This window comes from Ambystoma mexicanum, chromosome 3q (assembly GCF_040938575.1).
Source record: "Ambystoma mexicanum isolate Mex_15411 chromosome 3q, UKY_AmexF1_1, whole genome shotgun sequence".
Taxonomy (NCBI): Eukaryota; Metazoa; Chordata; class Amphibia; order Caudata; family Ambystomatidae; genus Ambystoma; species Ambystoma mexicanum.
In genome coordinates, this window is record NC_090926.1 from 600,469,499 (window position 1) to 600,493,917 (window position 24,419).

Consider the following 24,419-nt stretch of genomic DNA (forward strand, 5'->3'; position numbering starts at 1 on the left):
GTACCTGAGACATGGTTGGTCTGAACAAAAATTCTGATGGCACTCTCTGTGGCTTGTTTTGAATGCCTGGCACCAAACTCAACAACACTGTTACTCCATACATAAACAAATCTGGGTGCACAGGTGCCCCCCTAACAGCACCATCACAGAACAATGCTCTTGTTATCACCAGAGCGATAGCGTAGGAAATCTCTGGTGTGGAACACACTACCCCTTCTTCTGGAAATGAAATGGTCATGTTTAATTTGCTTAACAAATTCCTTCCCAACAAGTTCACTACCGTCACTCTGAAAACAAAGTGGCACTAATACCTCTTGGTTTGCTACCTTGATGGGTAAATCTTCTGTAAATGGAACCAAATGTATTACCCCAGAGAATCACTGTGTATCCATTACTTTACCTGGTAAGGGGATGTGCCCTTCCTCTATGAATGATTTTGTTGCACCTGTGTCAACCATAAAAACCCACCACGGGTTTGTCGTCTGGGTTGGCAGTGACTGGCGAGACTCGGCACATCAGGGCTCTCTGTGGGGTGTCCTAATTGGGATATATGTTCGACCGTGGTAATACGAAAGGGTTACTGCTAACCAGACTCACCCCTGTTTACATTGTCGCTGTGCCATGCGGCAATGCATTTCTGTCCCAAATCTATGGGGCTGGCTGTTGCGTCTGCTGCTGTGCATACACTGATGTATTATTGCATGCTGGAGGTTGCATCTGCTGGGGTACAGTTGCTTGGTATTGATACTGGGGTTTTTCTACCTGATGGGGTGTTTCCGCTGGCATCACATCATACGGAATACTGGGGGCATTGTCCCATACTGCTGGTGATATGTAACTGGGCCTGCCGGTCCACTAGAATACGCTCCAGGAATATATGGATAAGCTTGCCTGCTCTGACAGTCTTGAGCAAAATTACCCATTTTTGTACATTACCAACACGGTCCCGACCCACCAAATCTCACCACGTCCTGCCAAATCTCCCTCCTCTATCTCCCCGGCCCCCTTGAAACACTCCTCTTCCCTGTGGATAACCTCCTGGGTAACCTCACCGATAACCACATTGGTACCCTTCCTGATACCCTGGTTGTCTGGATATCCTTTGTACCTCCTATCGGTACACTCCAGTGCAATTCTCACTTCTACCGGAGCTGTCCTTTGTTCCACCTGCTGTACGGGTGTACCCATCACAACTGCTTCTTCTATACTCAATTGTGCCAACTTATTTTGTACTTACTTAGCTTCTTCCTTCTGCACGTTATCTGCTACTTGCTTTTCCTTTTACTGCCACCTTTTACAATGATATACTATAATCATCTGAATCTCTGCCCATCCATTTGCTTTGTTCCCTACTACTTTATTCAAATCCTTCTGTACTTCTTTTAGGAGCCCCTTCTTTAACATATTATAAAATACTGCTATTGTCTTGACCCATGATCCCCTGTCTCAGTCCTCCACATCTCCTGAATATACTTCTCTTGATCTTCATCTTCCTTCATATACTGCACACCATTATTGAATGTATGTCTGGTGTGTCAGGATATGCTGTTCTTAAAGCAGCCTACATTCTAGCCCGACAGTCGTTAACATGTGCCCTATCATGATTGCCGTCACCCATCAGTACCCATGGATATCCTGCCTTTTTCCAAATGTCATCTGCTTGGTCCCCCAATACTGCAGCAAACAAACATTTCATATCTTCTACTGCCGACGCAGTACCTGCAGTCTGTTTCTCCAGTGTGTATATCCACTTGTCCGCTTCTGGGGCAAGCGAGGGCAAAACCTTAATCAAATTGTTTCTATGCATGTGTGGCCAGGGTGCATATTGAGCCGTGCAGGGGCCTTTGTGTAGCAATGGAAACTGTGTTCCCACCCACTTGATTGGTAGCGTTCTTCCTCCTCGATTCTCTTTTACCACTGACATATGACCTGGTTGCGCTCTTAATATTGAGCCCCACACACTCTCTACTATTGGCATCATTATAGGCTGCCCCTCTTCTCCCTGCTCCTCATCTGTCCTCCACTCTGCCTCCTCTTCTGCAACTCCACTATCAACATCTGATCAGATGGATTTGTAATCTAAACTATCTGCTTGTGGTCAGCCTCCCCTATAATTTACCTCCTCACACTCCCTTGTGTTGAGTGGAGATTTCCCAGGTCCTCCATATAATGGACTCCCTTCGTTATTTTATCCTGCAGTGCTGCCTTTGCTCCACAATTGGAGAGGTTCCTGTCACTCACTTGTCCTCGTTTACCTTATAATATATAAAGAGGTACCACCTTATACACACCTACTATATACTGCCAAGCAGTCATGTCATACTTTACTCACTCCCCATCAACTCACTTCACACACACACACTTTTCCATTATTGTTTTGCCCCACAAAGGTGCACTTACATCTATGCATTCTCCAGAGTCCCTGAGATAAGGGGGACTGTCAACCGCCTGCGCAATCTAGGAGCAGCACAATGCTCCAAAGAGTACACAGGCCTTCTGGCAACATGGCTCCTGGGAAACTCTCTTCAAGTCATGCACAGGGACTGGTCACTGCAGATGGGCACTGCACCCCAGGATGCACAGCTGGGATACCGCAACTTCACAGAGAGTCTGGGATCCTGTCAGGTTCACCAAATTGAAAGGAAGGCAGCCCAAATATCAGGAGCTTAAAACAATCCAAACTACAAAATAATCACTCCACCTCTTTGCAAGAGAAAACAAGGTTTATTACATGCAAAAAGGGTCTCAGACGGTCCTGTAGAACTGAACTGACACAGAGCTCTCTGATTTCCAAAGGGTTACAGGTTATATAGTGTTGAGACCGCAAATTAACAATACTATGCATAATAATGAGTACAGCATAATCCCACCACCCTCATTGGATACCACCTATAGAACATGCTAATTCCCCCCTATAGTCCCTTGGCCAATTGGCTACATTTATACCATCCCCATTCCAGTAGTCACATGGTCTACATCGTCACTGTCGGACCCAGGTATATGATTGGTTGGTTCTTATCAATAGGTTTGTAAATCTTTTCCTGGCTCTTTGGCATCACAGAGCCTCATGCCCTATTGTCATGAATGTATTATTTAAAGGGTGCATCCCTTACTGCTCTTCTACCCACTGACATCACATAACCACCATGTTCTGGCCCCACAACTGGATACAATTAGTGCTTATCTGCCCACCATGGGTGCCTCTGAAATGAGCTTATCTCCTGGGGAATCGGGAAAGGGATTCCTTTTTGGAGCTGAACTACCAGAGCTGCAGCTCCACACCAAGGTCTGTGTTCTCTTCTGTTCATCGTGTACTAGGCTGTAACATTCAAAATGACGACAATTCTGCCAAGTTAATACACCAACCTTGCTTCTACCACACTGCCTTGCTGACTCCAACTTCTGCTGTTTCAATCCTTCCTGCACATCTCGCTAACCTACGTCACTACAATATATCAACTAAACACCCACCTATAATGCTGCCCTATCTATGACCTCTGGAACCACAACATTAATACATGTGTTGCTCTTTCTGTGTTGCTACATGGAAGTATCTAATATGTATTAGACCTAACTATGACAATGTAAGCTCTGTCCATGGCACAACCTTCACTTTGCTCTCACGATGTTCCACTCTATTAGGTTTTCCTCAACCTGAACCCTTCTGCCTGGCTGGGACACTGTGCATTAATACCAACATGCTACCTGGAGGAACTAAGGAACTTCCCTGTCTTGCATGCTCACTGTCTTTTTTCACTGTTAGTTCCATTCTAGCCTAAATCAGAACTTATACTCATACTTTCCTAGCTAGCCTCACTTCCTCTACTATCCTTGCCGCTCACTCACATACCCTCTTGCATTTTTATTTATTTATTTTTGTAGATCTCTTTCATCAAAGCATTTTGACAGTAAAATGAACACATGAATTCTTAACCGATGGTACAAATTTACAGAGACAGTGGTCGGGATACTGAATGACAACTGTTTTAAGAATGGACATGAGACTGATGCAAGTGAGCTTTTAGCTGACTCCAGATGACATGGAAGGAAGAAGAGGAACACATGTTTAGAGGACAAGCAGTTCAAAGTATAGGAGCAAGAAGTGTAAGCGAACTGAAGTGAAAAGAGGCTCATGTGGGCTTCGATACAGAGAGAAGGAAGAGAAACTGAGCGAAAAGAGACCTCAAGGGGGTATATAAGGAAACTAATGAACAGACATAGGGTGAATTGAGACCGTGCAAGCAATTAAAGTCAAAGCAGAGAAAATTAAAGATAGGGTAAAGATCAAAAAAGAGAAGAGAAGCAGAGAAAGGGGGAAAGGAGATGCCAGAGGGGGTGAATATGAGGAAGAGGAGGATGGGGGGAAATAAAGGACCACATTCTTAGAAGGATTGAGATAAAGAAAGCAGAAGCCAACAATGCCTTGACAGCAGAGAGGCAGGAGGAAGCATTGTCCTGAAGAGAAGATGAGAAAGAGAAAAAGACAAGAAGATGTGCATGTCATCAGTATAACTTGTATACAAACTAGGTTCACTCTCTTCAATATGTTCTTATTCACTGACACTGTAGAAGTGCCATTGTACCTCATAAATAAACAAATACAATAGTAATGACATGAAAGATTTTAATTACTAATGAGTGCAGAGAGAGGAATGCTGTACATTCAGAAAAGAAGCGGACCACGGACCGAACCCTCCGGAACTCCAAAAAGAAGTGGGCAAGAAAATGAGCGTTGACCGACCCAGGAGACAGAGTAGGAGTGGTTGGAAACATAGGACTCAAACCATTTGAAGACAGACCTAGGAAGACCCAGAGAAAAAAAGAGAGGAAAGAAGAACTATTGAGCGACAGTATGAAAGCAGGCAGAGAGATCTACAAGGATGACGAGATGAAAGTAATGAGTTAGAGACATGTGTAAGTGCAGATTCAGTGGAGTGGGCAGGACGAAAGCCACATTGTAGAATGTTCTGGGGTCCACATTATTTCCTCGACCCCAGATACTTCCAAGGCCCCAGGAGAAATTGGTCACAGAGGAGGTCTCTCAGAGGAGATGGAACCACAACTAACTCTTACAGTATTTAACCTTACTTCTAATGTATTAGGTGCAGAAGAAATGTCAGTCTTGGCAAAAGGGTTATCCTTTCTGCCCACTAACTGCACAGACTGATTCACCATAGAGGCTAAACTGTGTGGGTTTTTTAGAAGCATCCGACTCAAAGCATTTTTTCTCAATCAGGAACCACAGGAACCAGTTGAGGATAGGGGCTTAAACATGAAATCTGCATTCATCCAATGGATAGTCAGACCCCAAAGGAAATTCTTGTTTTTGAAAAGTGTGCTCTGCAAGAATTACAGAAATGACAGCAGAAAAAGAAATCAATGTTTTGTCGCAATTTGTTGAACTCTGAATGTCCGACCCTAACATCACTTCATGCTAACCAAGAGTTAGTAATAAAACCAGCTGATAAGGGTGGGAGCATTGTGGAGACCAATATCGGCAAACGGGGACTGATCTGCTCGAGGACAAAATAAATTACAAGAAACTAAAGAAAGAACCGACTCCAGTGATACACCAGGAAATATTGAAGATAACAGGGAGTGGCCTGACAAACAATTGGATATCAGAACAGGAACATACCTTTCTTAATACCTGCAATAACTGCAAAGGACAAACTCCTACAATGTACGCCCCACCTCAAATTCACAGGAATCAGTACGGACCGCGATGAAGACCGATTATATCAGTTTGTAGCTCAGTGTTTGAACCTACAGCGCATTCCTGGATTGTTTCCTTAAGCCATTAAGACAACTAACAGAAGCTTATCTCAGGGATATGATGGACACCATTAAGTGTTTTGAAGGGACTGGCATTGAATATCAAGTAGAACTCCCTGTGACCATGGATATCCAGGCACTCTCTACAAGTATACCTCAAACACAAGCAATCAACTGCATTCAGGAAAACTAGACCAACAAAATATACAGGACAGGGTTCCTAATCATTTCTAGATGGACCTTCTCACAGTGGCACTGACAATTTTTTGTTTTCATTTTGGACACAATCTACTATCAGCAGATTAGGGGTTCCGCAATGGGCGCAGCATTCATGCCAAGTGATAACCCATTCCACATTCAGATCAATATGTGAAGCAGTATATAGATGTCATCATCCTTTTGTGGCATGGATCACTTGAGTCTTTACAAGCTTTCTATATATGGTTGAACAACAGAAACCCCAAGATCCAGTTTAAAATGAAATGGAGCACTGACCAGATCAATTCTCTGGACCTGACTATTCAGGAAAATGAGCAACACACTTCAGTGTACCGTGTTAAAAAAATGCACTGACAGGAACACCTTGCTCGACTATACAAGCCACCATCCGGCCACTCTGAGAAATTACCTGCCATACGACCAGTATCTTAGGGTCCCTCGTAATTGCACATCAGTTTGTACGTGCACAGAATCTGGATGCAATGTTCAAAGTGAAGAGAGGTACCTTGAGGATAAAGGCCTTGGAAATCCACTTCCATCTGGAATTCTTTCTCTCTCCTGTTCACCATTCTACACTCTCTTTTATGCTCATTCTTAAAAAACACGGCTGCCACTTTTAACACTATTAAACACTACTTTGTCCTCCACACTCTCCAGGACTTGGATTTCTCAAATCTGCTCTAGCCTAAATTGCCTCCTGCTTAGAAGGGTGCTCCTTCCTTTAAAATGTCTGAGAATCCACAAACATCTGACACCACCATTCTCCCAGTGGGCATACCCAAGGATCAGTCCTTGAATCACTGCTCTTCGCCCTCTATATCTTGGCATTAGGTAGACTCTTCTCATCCTTTGACTTTCGATATTTCCCCTTTACTGATGACACTGAACTCTTTTTCTCCTTTCCCTCCTTCACTGTAGCCATCCCTGAATGGATTACCAGCTGTTTCTTGTCAATCTTAAAATGTATATCTCTCTGCTGCCTTCCTGAACTCTTTGGAAATGAAGTTACCTTTCTCCAAGCTTCCAATCCAATCCCTACTACACCCTCTTCCATCTCCTTCCTGGCCTTCTTGCTCCCTTTCCCAAGTTCCTTACTTATCGTGCTCTTTGAAAGTATCCTCCAACTGCAACAATACATTATTACTACCATGTCTGCTGCTTGTATTGAGCTTGTCAACATTTGGAAATTGAGTCAATTTCCAACTCCGTACTTTATAGAAACTCTAACCTTGACCCTCATGCTCATCAAACTCGATTTATACTTGTGTCTATTCCTTTGCCCTCTGCTCTACAACTTTTTCCCTCTATACAGAGACCACAATTTCACTACCCACAGTGTATACAGCCTATCAGTAGCCTGCCCTACTGACAGCATGCTGGTTGGCTCTTAATGCACAATCACTCCCTTTTAAAGTTTCCTCTCCTTTTCTCTAACGCTAAGAATGGTCTTTATCCTCAGTACCTTGATGACTGTAACTCTGTCTACTCACTGTTTCGTTTCCTCGACTCCTCTTCTGCACTCAGCCTCACTGTTCCATGTACCCTCATTCCTCCTCTTGCTACTGCTCTTTCTCTCAACCCACCAGGCTCCATTGGAAACACCAATGCCCATCACAATCAAAACCAGGAACACTCTAGATCTCTTGAAAGGTCAAATTAAACTTCACCTACTATATTTTGAGTAGGTGAAGCTCCAACCACCATTCCCCCTATTCGACACCATCACTCCCTCCAGTGCTGTGTAATATTGCACTCGCCCCACTATGTTAAGGTTTCCATTGTAAGTCACTTGTTTTTGTTTTATCCCTGGTCTATGGCCACTTTGTTCACATCCTGAAAGAACGGGATCATCAATTGTTTTAATCTTTGTGCTATTGTACAAGCACCCTTCCACGGAATGCATCCACCATCTGTAAATTTGCTATTGTAAATCGTGTCTGATGAAACCTTATATCCATGTTCTTAGAATTAAATACAACTACAAATCCTAAACTAGATCACCATCCTACAAACCCTTTTGTTTGAAGACAAAACATGTGGAATTATTTGAATACCTTGCAGTCTTTATATTCCTTAGAGATATCAACTTGTGGCTCGGAGGAAAAGGAAAGCAATGCTGCCAGAAGTCTATCAGCAACCATTGATGCCCTCTACATCAAGCAATTAATGGGAGGACCCACTAAATCAGAAGGGCACACAGTAAATGCAATATGTTGACCATAGTGACAATGCCCCATCCCACAACCCTCTGTTGGCCACCTTGGTATCCCATGCTTCTCACAACTGTTTCCACATAGCCTAAGTACACCCATGTTAAGAGACAATTGCACATAACCCCTCCATTGTACCCAGGAATCCCATATGAGTGAGTATGTCTTCTTTATGAATGGATAACCCAAAACATTGACAATCTCGCCCAGATGATGCCCTTTCAATGCCCCTCAGAAAGCACTAGTCGAGTGAACAGAATTATCCTCAATAAACTCAAAAAAGACAACTAAAACAGCCATAACTTCACCCATCTCCCTTTGCTTTTCAATGTCCCCCACTAAACTGGGATCTTCTAAGCCAACTTCCAAAGATGTTCTAGTCTGAACCTAACAACTCCGACCTTTTGTCTCATCTCTCTTCACTCACTCTTTTCCAAAAGCCTGAAGCTCATGGACCTCAACACGATCACTATATGCTTAGAGTTTAACAGGCTGTTTGACACACTACAGTCTGAATTCCACAGCCATAACTCCATGCAAGTTGTTTTAGGTCGTGTTCCAAGTATTTCTATACTGCCCATCTGTGCAAATTCTCACCCATCCTTATGCTTTCTACAGACTATGGCGCTGCAAAAACAGCTCTCTTCATATCACACCTTTCTAATGTGGGATTGCAGACACTTCTCTCAACTTGATGGACAACTACATCGCTGATTGCTTATTTTCCGTTTCCTGCAACATGGAGATCTTCCCGTGCATCCATCTTCATGAGGAGTCCACCAGACTCTGTCCTTAGCCCACTACCATTTACCCTCTACACGTATTTCCATGACAGGCTCATCTCTTCCTTCAGATGCTCATGCAACCTCTTCTAAGATCCACATCTGTATTGTCTCCAACCATCACTGGAGGGTGCCATGCTCTCTCATTCTTAATGCCTCAACCTCCATGGTCAGAATGCTTTCCCTTGCCCATTTCATTTCCACCTGACCTCCTGCCCTTCTCCCCAAGAGTCACAGTTGGGTCCCAGCTTGGACAATGACCTTAAACTCCTCCAGTGTATTGCCCAATCTACTACTGCTTCCAAGCTCAAACAACTTAAATCTCTAAAGTCCATCTCCTTCTAGAGCAACTCTAACTCTGTAGGAACTCCTCTGCTATTCTCCCATCTCACCCTACCATCTTCATGGTGACAGATTCTCTTTGCAACACCAGTCCCATTTCAAATGACTTCTAGCTGTCATTAAACCAGGGGCTTGCCCACCCCTTGGATGCATATCTCTAGCTCTGAATTTACCCCACTTGCACCCTCTGCACCAGCACCTTTTTCAATCCTTCCATCTCTTGTGAACCCTGTGCATCCTCTTGCTGATGCTCCATCCCCCTGCTTGCCCCCAAAATTGCAGGCCCTACCCCCAGAAATAAAAATGACATCAGAATCATCCTGTGCAGTCAAGGTCACCTTCAAGCTCCGTCTTCTCTCCGTTTGAGGGACTCATGCACTATCCCTGCAGATTAACCTCTCACAGTCAACGCTCACTAACTCCACCATGAAAGTGTGTACATTGACTACCTCGAGCCATACTCCTATCTGTTCCTTGTTCATCTTTACCATGTCAGGATCCTGTTCCACCGTACCACTATTGTAAGCTGGTAGGCTCTCGAATTGATTACCACCCACTGTAATGTACCCACTCACGAAACTGCTTTCTCTGTAATGATTGCTTATGTAGGTGTTCTGGTCGAAAACATCTCTGCAATCTGCTCACTACCAACATCTCTGGACCCAATGCTGAGAAGGTAGAATCCAGAAATGCCCATTACCTAAAACAGAGGTCTTCAAACTGTGGGGCGCGCCCCCCCAAGGGGGGCACGGCCGCATCCCAGGGGGGACGCCAGAGCCCAGCATGAAATGTAAAATATATATATATATATATATATATATATATATATATATTTATTTATTTATTTATTTTTTAGATTGGAAGAAATGGGAAGGGGCAGCTCACATGGTCAGACTGGACCATAAAACGATCTTAGGCACCAATGAAAAAAATGTCCAGCAGTTGCAAATGGATATTCAGTCCTCTAGTCACACACTGTTTGAATAGTGCTCAAGAGGTTGTTTTTTGTTCAAATGTAAACAAATTGTGATATTTAAAGAATATTTATTCAGCAACAATGGTCAAAACTACTAGCTGCATACTAAAGTAACTCCTCAAACTGACCCACATTGACCAGAAAAGTGGCCCATTTTGAATGGCCCACAGTAGCATTTTGCATTTTTGGTACAGTCATCGCCCTATTGCCCTATAGGCCAGTCCAAGCCTACCGGCTCATCCATAATGGGTGAGGGGGCGTCCACCCACAGGCCACCTCACCCATTATGGAGGAGCCGAGGAGCCAGCCCAGTGAAACACTGAGCAGTCCCTCAGCTGCTTTTTCCAGCTGAGGGAGTGCTCCTGGGCTGGCTGAACTGTCAAAGGGAAACACTATTTGCCTTTGACAGTTCATTTCCCCAGCCTCCCATGATCACTGAGCCATGCAACGCTGGGCGTGTTTTGCTTCGCCAGCCTTGCATAGCTCATTGGAAAGGCTGGCTGGGGCACTGCATGTATGTATGTGCGAGGGGGTGCTCCTGCGCCTCCTCGCACATACGGGCAGAGCAACCTGGAGCGGGGCATTTTAGCAACCACGCGCAGGCCTCTGCAGAAGGTACGTTTATGGCGATTTATTTTTTATTTAAATGTGTATGGATGTGTGTATGCTTGTGTTATGGCACTGTGGTGGGAGCAGGATGGGTGGCAGCACTGGAATAGTGGTGGGAGTAGGGTGGGGAGTGCCCAGGGTCTGTACTGGGAGTAGGGTGCGGTGACGGCACGCAAAGGTTCATAGCGATTTCTACATACTGTCCACCTGGCACTTTTGGGGGGCCCGGCCTGCCCAAACTTTGCTCAGGGGGGGCCCAGGCCAAAAAAGTTTGAAGACCACTGACCTAAAATGAAGAGCTCCGAAGTATTCCTTAAAAGGAAAGGTTCCGATTTGCCATAATCCTGAAAAAGGAGAACAATACCACTGCCATAACTTTTTGTCAATGACTTGCTTCCAGAAGCTTGGTCTGCACTTAATAAATATGATAATAATAATATTATTATCAATACTACTACTAATAATAGTAATAATAACTCTAATATTAATTCCCTGCACTTGCGCGGTCTCAATGTCACTTGGCCTCGAAGGATCGTTGTCTCTGTCTCTCCTAGGTTTCCCCTCCCAGGCCTAGTCACACCTTGAAACACTTGTGTATAGGTGCACTATAAATGCCATATGACATCATATCAACTTCACTAACACAACTTTATAGATTTAAGACCATCTGAAAAAAGGACAGACTCCCAAGACTCAGTGACAACATTGAACCTCAGCTATTACTGCACACGCTGGAAGCTTTTCACCCATTGAACATACTGCAATGTTTTACCATGTTAAACTCGGCATTCCAGTAAGGTCATCAGAGGACCAGTACCCACCTAACATCTGTAAAGCCATAAGACTCCAACCAGGACATGCTTACATCTACGTTTTATACGTAGAAGCAGAGCTATTCTGCAAGCATTCAAATCTGATTATGTCAAGCATATGATAAAAAGCTGACAGCTAATTCTGATGACTCTGTAAGCTACTGTAAAGTCAAAGGTTGATGATTGAAAGGTTTTGAATAAATCATAATCAGGGGCACGCCTCTTGGAAACCCCCCAGACCACCGTTTTTCAGCCTGCTAAGCCATTACAGAACGGTAAATACCACATGAAAATAAGGCTTGGTCCCACCCCAACGAACTGCTGGGTCACATCCTTTCTGCACAAGACCACAAGCATCCACAGACATGTTCCGGCCTTGTTGGGCATCATCAGTGAGGAGTAGCTTGAACTCGTCTAGCAAAAACATTAATATATTACAACAACATCATGCATCAGACACATGATGGACACAAGATGGAATCATACCATTGAGGTAAATGAAAAACGACCCTCTTATCCCTGTGCAGCACTTTAAACAACATCACTGGCACCAACGCACCAAGTATCCTTATCCTACAGTATATTTTGTCTTCCTTTGACACCATCAGCCAGAAAATCTTTCTAAAAAGACCGATGAAAATAGGAATGCAAAGAACCGTGCTTTACTGTATGACACGCTTGCTTTCCCACAGGATGGAATCAATGCACCTGCCTCATTTCAACTATCCACACGAGCCATGATATCACCTGCGGGTAGCACAGGGTTCCAGATGGCCAGTTTACTCTTCAACACCTAAATTACCCGACTCTTGAAAATCATTGGCAAATGAGACTTTGCATGCAACACTACTCTGGTGATACACACATTGCCCACAAACGAACAGAGGACTCGTATGCAAATCAACCTGATCACTACAGCTATCAGTGTTAAGAAAAACATAATGTCGTTCTTGGGGAAAGGGGGGCATGGTGCTGGGTGCCCCTTTCTGCGATGCTAGCATCCTGCTGTTGGAGGCGTTCATCTCTTCCTCAAGCTAGCTTTCTCATGTCAGTAAGCACCAGTGCTTTCGGCATTTCTTAGGTTGTTACACTGCATTTTCGCCACAGGGAGGTCCTTTCGGACAACAAGACTGAGGTTTAAGCAGTCTAAAAGAACGTGTATATAGACATTGTGGGTGTCCTTTCTGCCTCTGCTCCATGTCCCAGCGGTCCTCCTTCTCGCGTTGGAGAATAACACAAGGGACAGGTTTGGGTTTCAGATGCTGTCTCAAACCTTCTTATTTGCACGTCTCCTTTCCATTTCCATTGCCCAAGGTTGAGCTTTTGCCACCCAGGCAGCGGCTAGTGCCTGTGTGCGCGTGCGTGAGTGAGAGCGACGCTGCGTCACTTATCTCTGAAGGACGCATCTCTGCCACTGCTGCGCATGTTCTACGTGTTGATCATGGGCGCATCTTGTTCTGCTCCGGACTATGTTGCCTTCAAGGGAGCCCGCGCCGCTGCTACCTTGCAAGCTATACCTGTTTTATGAGTGACACATGTTTGCAGCATGGCTGTCCATGCAGTGTGTTCTATATGTGAGGGAATATGTAAATGCTGCTATGTGCATTGCATCTGTCCTGTGCAAGAGAAGCGTGCACATGTTTTGAACATGCTGCACCTGTTCCATGTGGGCGTGTGAGGCTTGCATTGCTAGTGCCTGTGAAGGCATGCATTTTTATGCGAGGGAAATCGTGCGCTGCTTCTGCCAGTATTCACCTAGTTCAATGTGTCTAGGGTAAGCTTGATGTTTTGGTGCTGGATCTGTTGAGTGTGAATGTGAAGAGATACCACCTCTGTTCTTTTTTTCTGATTGTATGACGTTTGCACTGCTGCTGCCTGCACTGTCCTTGAATGGTGGGTGAGGGACCCTTGCTTCTGCCAGTAATGCCCCTGTTCAGCTTGTCTAAGTTACGCTTGCTTTACAGGTTCTGTAGCTATTGAGTGTTAATGTTAAGAGCTACGGCCTGTGCTGTTATAATGTTCCTATTGCATGCTGCATGGACTGCTGCTACCTGTACTGTACTTGTATGATGCTCGAGGGAAGCTTGCACTGCTTCTAGCATTAGAACCCCCATTCAGATTGTCTAACTGAACTCTGCTTTTCTGGTGATGGATCCCTTGAGTGTGAATGTGAAGAGATACGACCTCGGTTCTTATTTTCTGACTGTGTGATGCTTGCACTATTGTGGCCTGCACTGTACTTATATGGTGTGTGAGGGAAGCGTGCACTGCTTCTGTCAGTAGTGCCCCAATTCAGTATTTCTAGGTGTACTTTGCTTTTTTGGTGCTGGATCCATTGAGTGAGAATGTGAATAGATACTGCCTGTATTCTTATTTTCTGATTGTATGAAGCTTGCACTGCTGTGGCCTGCACTGTACTTGTATGGTGTATGAGAGAAGCTTGCACTGCTTCTGTCAGTAGGGGCCCTGTTCAGTTTGTCCAAGTTAAGCTTGCTTTACTGGTGCTTTATCTGTTGAGTGCTAGTGTGAAGGGATGGGGTCTGTGCCTGTGCTGCTATTACTTTCTTATTGCATGCTGCAGGCACTGCTGCTACCTGTACTGTACTTGCATGGTCTGTGAGGGAAGCTAGCACTTCTTCACGCAGTAGAACCCCTATTCGGTTTGCTAAGTTAAGCTTGCTTTACTGGTGCTGTAGCTGTTGAGTGCTAGTGTGAAGGGATGGGGCCTGTGCCTGTGCTGCTATTACTTTCTGATTGCATGCTGCAGGCACCGATGCTACCTGTTCTGTACTTGCATGATCTGTGAGGGAAGCTAGCACTGCTTCTCGCAGTAGAACCCATATTCGGTTTGCTAAGTTAAGCTAGCTGTTGAGTGCCAGTGTGAAGGGGTAATGCATTTGCAATTTTCTGATTGAATGAAGCTTGCACTGCTACTGCTGGCACTGTACTTGCATAGTGTGCGGGGGAAACGTTCTCTGCTTTTAGCAGTAGAACCCCTATTCAGTTTGTTAAGTTAAGTTTGCTTTTCTGCGGCTGGAGCTTTTGAGTGCCAGTGTGAAGGGGCATAGCCTTTGCATTTTTATTTATTGCATGGAGATTGCACTGCTGCTTCTGGCAATGTACTCGAATGGTTTGTGGGGAAAGTTTGCAAAGCCTAATTGTTTTTTGGGATTGTGCATTGTGCCTCTAAGTGACATGCTCCTACCTTTAACTTTCAAAATTACTATGTTTTTCATCCGGGGGTTTCTTGTTTTTTCCAGTTCGTTCTTCCTCTATTATTTTGAGTCTGGATAAATTTGTCATGGGAGGCCATTTTAATGTATTTCTTTTGGCGTAAGATTAAGTCACAACCTTCTAATACGTGTTGCCAATTTATTGGCAACACGTGTGTGGTTGGATGGATGCAGGTCATGTTAAGCATGGGAGATAATGTGACAAGTGCTGTTTGTGTACCACAACAGATGCAACACAGCAGCCAGAGCATTACACACTCATTCGGGGGGGATCATCCTTGGCCCTCTGCTGGGATTTCCAAATAGTGATAGAACTGTAGACCTGTAAATATGTTCTGGCGTTGTCCAGTAAAAGTATAGCAATTCTGCTAAGAATGGTGGTTCTGGCTCCTCGCTGTGTAATGGGCTCTCTGCTGCTCTAGCCACAACTGATTGCATGTGCACCCACCACACGTTATTCCTCATCTGTCACGCTCCGCACCTTCAGCAGACTCTGCTTGCCTTGTACACACTAGGCCCCTTGACCCCCATCCTGTCACAGTTTGGCTCCATAACAGCATAAAATGCATTTAAGGCACAGGGAATAAGAAAGTGATCCTTATGACTCTATCAATTCATGCATGTTATCATCTATGTTCTCAGAGCTGAAAGAGTGTTACAGGACCAAGGATGCCCAGGATTTGTAGAGGGCAAGCTCTTCTACAGTTGAGTGCACTAGAGTTGCATGTTAAGGCCAATTGCCTACTTTCATTGGGTCGGAGAATCATCCTTTCAAGGAATCTAAACTGTCTGCCAACTGGGCACACATGAAGGAGAGCTGGAATGAGGAATTTAAGCCTCAACGCTAACACCTGGCATCTCGTGAGACACCCTCTGTCTCCTCGTTGGAGGTAACATAACTTACAATCTCTACATGTGATCTTGTCAAATGGTGTGGTGCATGTATGACATGCAAGCAGGTGGTGAAGGCTCATCTTAAGGAAATGAGTATTGGAAAGAGCCAACCTGCCTTCTCATAGTTCCACTGAGACTCTGTGGCTCTAGTGTTTGTAGTGTGGATAACAAGCAGAAGGCAAGATAGCACCTGTTGCAGCCCATGTACCTCCACTCCCCTGGTGAAATCAGGCGTTTACATTTGCAAACCCTATGTGGGCACAGATGCTTCAGTGGAGTAAAAACAGGTGGAGAAGGTGTTTGGAACCTTGGACTGGTCATTCTTACAGTGGAATAGTGCGTAAGGTAGAGCGTATATGCGTGGGTGGGAAGCAGCAGCATCCCTCATAGTGGGGCAGTGCAGGCATGTTAACAAACACTGCTATTGCAATCACTGCTGTTCTTGCGTCTGTCCTAAATATCCAACACCCTAACAGTGAAAAGGAGTCGTGGCTCAGAATTTCCAGCACAGCCTTTCCTTTGTGGGTGTGCTTTAGAGCTTACATTTGAGGTAGTTTAACATTTATGCTAACTCAGACTTTTTTGGACTGTATAATACATACAAACAAGTTGAGACATGTAGGTATAGATGTGCTGCTGGTATCTTGTATTTAAAATCCATAGCCATCACTAATTAATGTAATGGTAACTAGTATGCATAACTGTCATGCATGGTGTGTCATGCTTTGTCGTGGTAGTGCTGAGTGGTGCTACTGAATGCAGTTAAAGCAGCATGATAAAAGCAGGGGTTGCCATTTGCCTGCTAAGCACTGGGCAACTTCTGTCAAAATAGAAGGTCGGACTGGGTCATAAAATTGGCTTGGGCACCAATGAAAAAGGGGCCCACAGTTGTAAATGGCTATTCATACCTTTGTTGACACTGTTTGATTAGAAGCCAAGGGCAGAGTTTTTTGATAAAATGCGATGCAAATTGTTCATTTTAAAGAATTTTTATTCAGTAACACTGGTCAAACCTGCTAGCCCACAGTGAAGTAACTCATCAAACTGGCCCATGTTGGTAAAAAACAAAGTAGCTCACTTACACCAAAATAACTGGCCCACACCAGCATTTTGCACTTTTGGTTCGGCCATGGGCCTATTGCCCTATAGGCCAGTCCGAGCCTGTCAAAATTTCTGCACTGATATCTTGACGGAACACTTCAGAGCTTTCTTTTTCACCTCTGGGAAACAAGGTGTGCACATTTGGCGTACCGTGTTATTTTCTCTGACACCCTTCTGTGGCTATGCATATCATTTCATCGGCTTCTTCATGCACTTGCACATTGAGATGTCCCTGCACTACTGGCGCTTCTGCACAGTCTGTGTCATGCTTGGTGGGAACTCTGAGCTTAATGTAAGCACATGCATGCTTGTAATATTGAAAAATGCTTCATGTCTAGGCTTTACTTTTCTGATGGGAAAATCCTAATTTGTGAAATGGTAAAAAAAAAGTGCATCCCATGTGCATTTGCACATGAAGGTTGTGTGTGAAAAGTGATTGTTTAACTCAGCGTGTGTGTTGATCAGAAAGAAATGCAGTGAGAACAGGGACGGGCAAAAATAAAACGAATGAGGGATCTGTCTACTTTGCATAACAAGGGGCATGCTGGGAACATAAGGATGAACAACGAGCTTTACATCTGATTAATGTGTCAGTGGTAAGAGTTGCATGACTGATCACTAAATCCCTAACACACGCTGAATTTATCTACACATTTACACACGACCTTGAAATGTCAGCATGCCATGTCTTTTACAGAAAGAATATAACTTGGAATTAGTCCACATACCTTTTTATTTTTTTTTATTTTTTTTTACAAGTGGTTGATAATGTTTTCAAGGCAATAGTTGATTTTATTTATATTTTTGGCTGTTGTTCCCTACTATCTCTTTGTCTTATATTTACTGTTGTTAACTTATGAGATTTGTAATTCGTTATTTTTCAAGTTTTGTGAAAGGTTTATATGATGAGCTAAAACACACATAAAAAAGGAAAAACACTTATTTGGGCATTGCTGGGAGGAGATGGCCATGCCTGTAGAGTACCTTAAGAACATCACAGTTGTGTAATTTATTTTTTTGTAGCAGAAGTGTAAACGAATATGTGAAAGCACACAGTATCAGGCGACTTAATGTGTGCCACTGTGAGCAGACCCTCGTGCCCTTTATAGACCTCCCCAGAGGGATTCCCTTTTTGTAGCATTACACACATCCCGCTCCATGGCACCTGCGCTCCGTACCTCTTGTCTTGTGGATAACCAGGTCCACCCTGCCATAGGTTCCCTTGCCAAGTTCTCGTATCACTTCATAGTACTTATTAATTTCGAGTTTTTCCATATGTTTCGCTGTAAGCGACTGCAGCTCATTCAGAACATCCATGGGTCCTCTGGGTTGTAGCGAGGAAAAGTTCATTGTAATAGGCTACGCCAGACGATTGGTGAAGACAGATTCCTTCAATGCTTGCCTACAGAAAAGAAAAACAGACAATGAAGTTTCAAAAGATCACCAAGGTAAGTGCGGTGTAACTGTTAGGTGTTAATAGCTTTAGTATACAAGTTTGGTAAGCACAATATTTGCTTTCTAAGTGGACAACATTTCGGATAACTGTTAAACATTGTCAAATATTGTGTTGCTAAGAGATGCTTACTCAAGGGATCACTTTTGACAATGAATGAACATACAACAACAGGACATAGCTTAACACAATTATATATGCTATGTAATGTTTATATTTTTGTATTTTGAACAGGATGTCAAACAGAAACATCTTACAAAATAGGGAATAACAGAGAGGATAGCCAGTCCGCAGGTAACGTAATTATGTTCACACCCGGGGAAGGGCGCTCAGCCAATCAGGTGGCTGGAAACGCAGGCAAGAAGACACCACCTGCGGTTTCCAGTCACCCGAGGCCCTTCTGCCAGTGCCACCATCTTGATTGTAGGGAGGCATCGGGGAGCCACGCCCTGTTGCATCCCCACGCCCCCCCACTCTCCTCTAATTCCTTCAAGAAATCCTGCACACTTCCCAAACCTTGCACCCCCCCCCCCACTTACCTGCTGGAATGGAGCTTTCTGCTCCGGCCCACGCGTGATGACCACCATAAAGAAAAAAGCTACTAAGCGCCTTCTCTATTTACTATGGCTACGGCCATCATTTTGTATTTATTATGGGAGATGGGGCTTGCACAATATGTGCGGATCTGGTCTCAAAGAAACAAAAATAACAAAATGATTTCACCCTGATTGAACCACAGTGTGTGAAAAGCAATCACCCACACGGGGTGGGGGGCATACCGGCTGGTAATGGCCCTGAGCCCTTGCTGAGGCCTGAGCGAATGCCCCACTAAGCAGTGATGATTGCTATAATCAAACCGGATCCTCGACATAATAGCACATTTGTAAGGTCATGTCGATGTATCAACCTTCACATTATCTAGGATGTATGTTGTTCTACAATAAATCAACCCTTCACCCAATGAGGTTCATATTGTTCAAGATGTTCGGTGTCCTTTGTACCACATGTGCCTCCAGTATAATCACCTGGGACCTGACACAATCTGCAGGGATTCTGTTGTAACTAGAGTCTTAAGGCTTGGGTTCCCTGAGGGCAGGCCAATCCATTGAGCCCATAGAGCCCTCTACAGCTTACGAGGGAAAACTCCTCCTCCCCTCACCAAAGGCCTACTTAGGTTTCGTCGTTAGCTCCTGGTGGGACAACTCTCCCCTTGCACATACATTCTGTAGTGCAAACGCATGGCTGTGCTTTAAAGGCAAGTGACCAGCTGCCACTAAACTCTTCCACACTTCACTTCACCTTCACTCATTCTTCATTATTTTACCATGGGTGGTATTGTAACTCTCCTGGTTACGGGGTGACTGCCACCCATATACGTTTCTCCCAAACAATGATAGATTTACTTTTTAAATACTTTCTGTTTTACTTGTCAGTCTCTCATCACTCCATTTATTCATCAATCTATAATGATGTCCAATACATGTCCCTGTTGCTTCACCCATGCCAGAAACACATGAGACAGCCCCTGCTTAGGGACCTCTGTCATTATGTCTTAATCAACATAAAGGCAATGTTCCTGTCGTTATGTGTTAGGGTTCTCCCATTTCATCTAGGGAAGGGGAGGCTGGGGAAATGTTAAGTGGGGCATCTCTAAATTAGGGACTCTGTTCACTCACAGCATCACTCACCTGAAAAAGTCTATTACCTTTTTCCACCTCACACCTTCTGCTTACAGACTGCCCCTGCTGCCCTACTCTGTGACAAGTGTTCACACTTATTGGTTCAGTTAACTGCCAGTCATGCCTTCACGGTGGTACACGTACTCCCTTCTTTCTTCCCTGACACCATGCTGCCACCTACTGCCAGATCCTTGACACAGAAGTGTTGAGCCACACAAATCAGCATGGCATCAAACCAGACACTTCTAATCTGAAGCTTAACCCCTCAGTTCCCAGGTAGCATCTTCCCATTACTGACCACCTACATAGAAAGAAACGACATGCTGTTTCCACAAAAAGCCCTGGGGTTACACATGCATCAAAGTGCAATAACTTTGATCACACTTTGCGCACACTCATCATCTCCAAGGCCTAGCAGGACCTGTTTATATTCTCTAACAAAGCCTAGGACAACACCAGTCTTTGATCCCTAAACATAAGCTGTTGACAGGTCAGAATAGACACATGCTACAAACATATGAAAGTGTGCACCTGCTAACCACTGAAGGGTCCTGACCATGAGGCATTGTCAACATTTCTGTGTTACTTGTGGTACAAACTGGGTTTTGTATGCTCCTTTCTTTCTTAAGAGCATTTGGCTCTCACAGAGGAAGCAAGGGAAACTGACCCACAAGAGGCTTGCATCTCAAATGATAGCTGTATCCAAAACCATAATTGTGTGACTCGCCATGGTACCTGTTGCAACCAAGCTCAGCATCAGTGTCAACTCCAACTAGAGCAATTAGCCAGTGTTCGGCTATAATCTTAATTCCTGTGCCAGCCCAATACCACAGTTGAATTGAACACCCTGCATTGGGAATGTTAGAGTTTATCAGGATTGTTTATAGACTTTGGTTTTTCCAGGTGATGGTTAATGACTCACGTAAACCTAAATACAGAGACTTGGGTTCTCTCCATTTTACATCACCTTTCCATGATCTTATAAACGCAAAGGCCATCTAACGTTCCTAAAATACATTAAGATCTACTATTGTCTGGACATTGCTTCTATTCAATAACTTGTTAGCCATATCGTGAACCGCCATACTCCATGAAAGAGCACTGTGACTACTGCATGTTCACTACTACCAATAGGTGAACAGGGGCAGCTGAAGCTGTAAGGCTTCCCTAAGAAGGGAAGGCTACGGTACCATAGAGGCTGGTGAAAAAGCCTGACACAACCCATCTGCTGTTACATAGCCACTAAGAAACACCACACATCAATTGGCAACCCGTAACACAATTAAGTTACCAGGCTATGGTGGACACTGAGAAATCAATGAAATCAGACAACTGAGCTTCAGACAAGCAGCCACCAACATATGTCAGAGGGATCCCTATACTGGGAAGAAAGGGATCGAAGAAGAGAAGTGCAGCAGGGCACCACCATCCTCAGGAACTGAGCACTCAAGCACATAGAGTCCCCTTTGGTTCTGCAGTGTGCATATACCCAGGACAGCCACGTCCTCTCGCTTGGGATTGCCTGAGCATGCATGACCAAGGAGGAAGCAAAGGCCAGGGCAATGGTAGTCCTCTTCAATCAGTGGGGCTTATGTAGACATGCTGAGCCACCAAGGGGGGGTTAACAATAGACTGTATACCCAAGAGGCAGAGTGGGACATTACACCATCAGCTCAGACTCTTCTGACCTGGCATCCATCTTGTCTTCCCACTGCTTGGTTAGGTTCAATAACAAGATGACAGACCCCCTGTATTGAGTACAGGGGAAATAGACTCATTTCCTATGGTCAGGGCAGAATCACCTGTAGCAAAATGTGTTTTACTAGCTGTCATTTCTTGGACTTCAATACTTTCAGAGGAAGGGTTCAGCAAGGTTGGGAGCTCCTCGGCATGTATGCATGAGGCCAAGGTAGCTTGCACTGACCTACATATGCCATATGTTATACAGATTAGTCCCCCAATCAATACTGTGTGGTGACACCTTTATTCCTCCCACCAAGATCAAACACTTGGTCACCAGCCTATCTTAGCCATACCCAGTCCATAGCTAGCATGCAACACTCATAGTACACTCCTATGAAGAAGATGTCAACGAGAGGAAATGGCTCTCACTCCATGAAAATGTCTGAGGGTGCAGAGAATAGCATTCAGGTGTGCTATGGTAAATAACTCCTTCATTCCATCCAGCTAATTCCTTGAAACACCTACCTCCTTTTAAATCATGGAAGCCTGGAGTTTGATCGGCACAACAAGTACCCCAAGATTAACAACTTTGCAATTCTCTGAACTCTCCAGTGTCATGACCTCAGTGTACTCAGTTAGGAGGGCGATGTTGTGACAACAAGGGCTAGTTAGCACCCTTGGCCACCTGGGTTTCAGAACTCATGCTTAAGCAGTGAGCTATTGTCCTGAGGTAAAATTCAATGCACCAAACGGCGGTGCGGGAAAAAACTGTGGCAATTCAGTTGTAACTATGTGACCACTGCATTACAGCTGCATTACCGCACTGCCATACTACAACTTTGGTGGTTAGGTGGAGAATCTTCCTCCAGCAAAATGCTGGATGAAAATTCTCCACCTTACCACCAACAAACAGCAAAATTGGCAGAATTACAATTCCCATGGAGCCGCATGGGAACCAGAAATTGGTGACATACACTGCATTCTAATACTTGTAATCCTGCAGTAAATCCTAGGAACCAAGTGGCACTTACAGAAATAAAATGTGGCAGTATTTTTGTAGATTTACCACAAAAAACACTGCAAAACTTGTAATGAGGCCCAATGTAAGGCATTTTCATACGGAAAATGAACACTGTTCTTAGGCTGTTATGGACAGAGGTTAAGTTAATGGACAGATTGTGTGCACAGTCGGTGTGCACAGAAGTGATAAGGATGTTTTTCAAAGCATCTGGCCACCATATTCCCCGTGGTCTCCGGTTCCATGCTACTGAAGCTTCATTCAGTGCTTGTAAGGAGTGAAAAGAGAAGCGCTTCAAACCCTGGTTATTTACACATCATGCTTGTACAAGAAGATTACAGTTTTGCAGTCCCTTTCAGAAGTTAAAGCAAATAGAAGTGGTTAAACCTAGAACGCGATCTACCTACACCCAGACAGTGCTGCAACCCACTAAACACCTATGTTATAAAATAGTAACATATATCCTTCCTGCTTTCATCATGTAAGAACAGGTTGCCATTCAGTCAGCAAAGAGTGCTGGCTCAGTAGCAAGGCCAAATCTGAAGCTGCACGGTCCATTATTAAGAATGTTGTGGACCTCAAAATCATCTCATCATATCAAGTTCAGAGACAAATACTGCCTCTAGAAGTCTAGACAGTCCAAGAAGCCCTGCCATAGGGTAGCAATTATCCAAAAAGGCAGAGGGCCTCATCACGAGTCTGGCGGTAACCTTTAAATGCAGTGGTAGCACTATTACTGCCACATTTAGGGGCCGCCAGATCATGGCCTTGGCGGATTTCCCCCCAGCTCAGGCCGCCGGCGGTAATACCGCCTATATTTGGCGCTATTACCGCCGGTGGAAGATCCACATGAATTTTCCCCATTGGACCCAATGGGGGATGAGAAATTCCCGAAAGGGCCCAATGGGGAATGGGCACTAACCGTTCTGCCAAACCCGTGATCCAGCGCTAATAGTGCCGGGGGGTTTGGCGGTAGGGCTAATAGCATCGGCGGTAATAACACCAGCGTTACTGCCCAACTCGTGATGAGGCCTAGAGTGTCTGAAATTGATTGTGATCCTCATGAAGCAAAAGGCATCTTACTTGTGGGGCCAATTATTTGGTAGACGGTCATCATAGTGTTAAGAATGCAAAGCATTGATGGGATGACCAGGAATAGCAGGCATGCAGTAGGCTCTTAAAAAGGTCTCCAGAGACATAGGAGAGGAGAGTGAGTACAAGCCTTGGAGGGGGCTGTGAGCATAGCAAGATAGGCAATAGGAGTAGACATGTCTGCTGAAATGTACTAAATAAAATCCCATATAATGCGTGTATTACAAGCCACTGGGAGTGGTGGCACTAACCAGAGAAGTTCTGATATCTATAGTGCAGACTTCCATGTTTTAGACATGTACTATGTTGTCAGATTCAGCTGCAGAGGCTGTGGCCTAATAATATTTTACATGGCATGATGTGCATCAGTACATTAGGAACAAAAGCATACATGTCCTGGGGGGTTTGTTAGAAAGCTCCAAAAACGATTAAATAAAGCTTGTTACATAGGAATCACCCTTTCCTCTAAAAGAAACAGGGCAACAATTGTCAGAGCTGTGGTCCATTAAAAAGCAGCAAGTCCTGAAGAACTCTGCAAATC

The 24,419-nt window shown here is 44.4% G+C and overlaps 1 protein-coding gene across 2 annotated transcripts in view; it reads right to left on the reverse strand.

Annotated features, from left to right (window-relative positions):
* The window catches only part of LOC138582809 (serine/threonine-protein kinase SBK1-like), a 155,125-nt gene that overhangs the window by 107,610 nt on the left and 23,096 nt on the right, over window positions 1-24,419 (reverse strand). For both annotated transcript variants that reach the window (XM_069654465.1, XM_069654464.1), the window contains exon 2: window positions 18,132-18,355. In XM_069654465.1, the coding sequence (XP_069510566.1) occupies window positions 18,132-18,303 (172 nt within the window). In that variant the 5' untranslated portion in view covers window positions 18,304-18,355. The remainder of the gene's footprint in view (window positions 1-18,131; window positions 18,356-24,419) is intronic.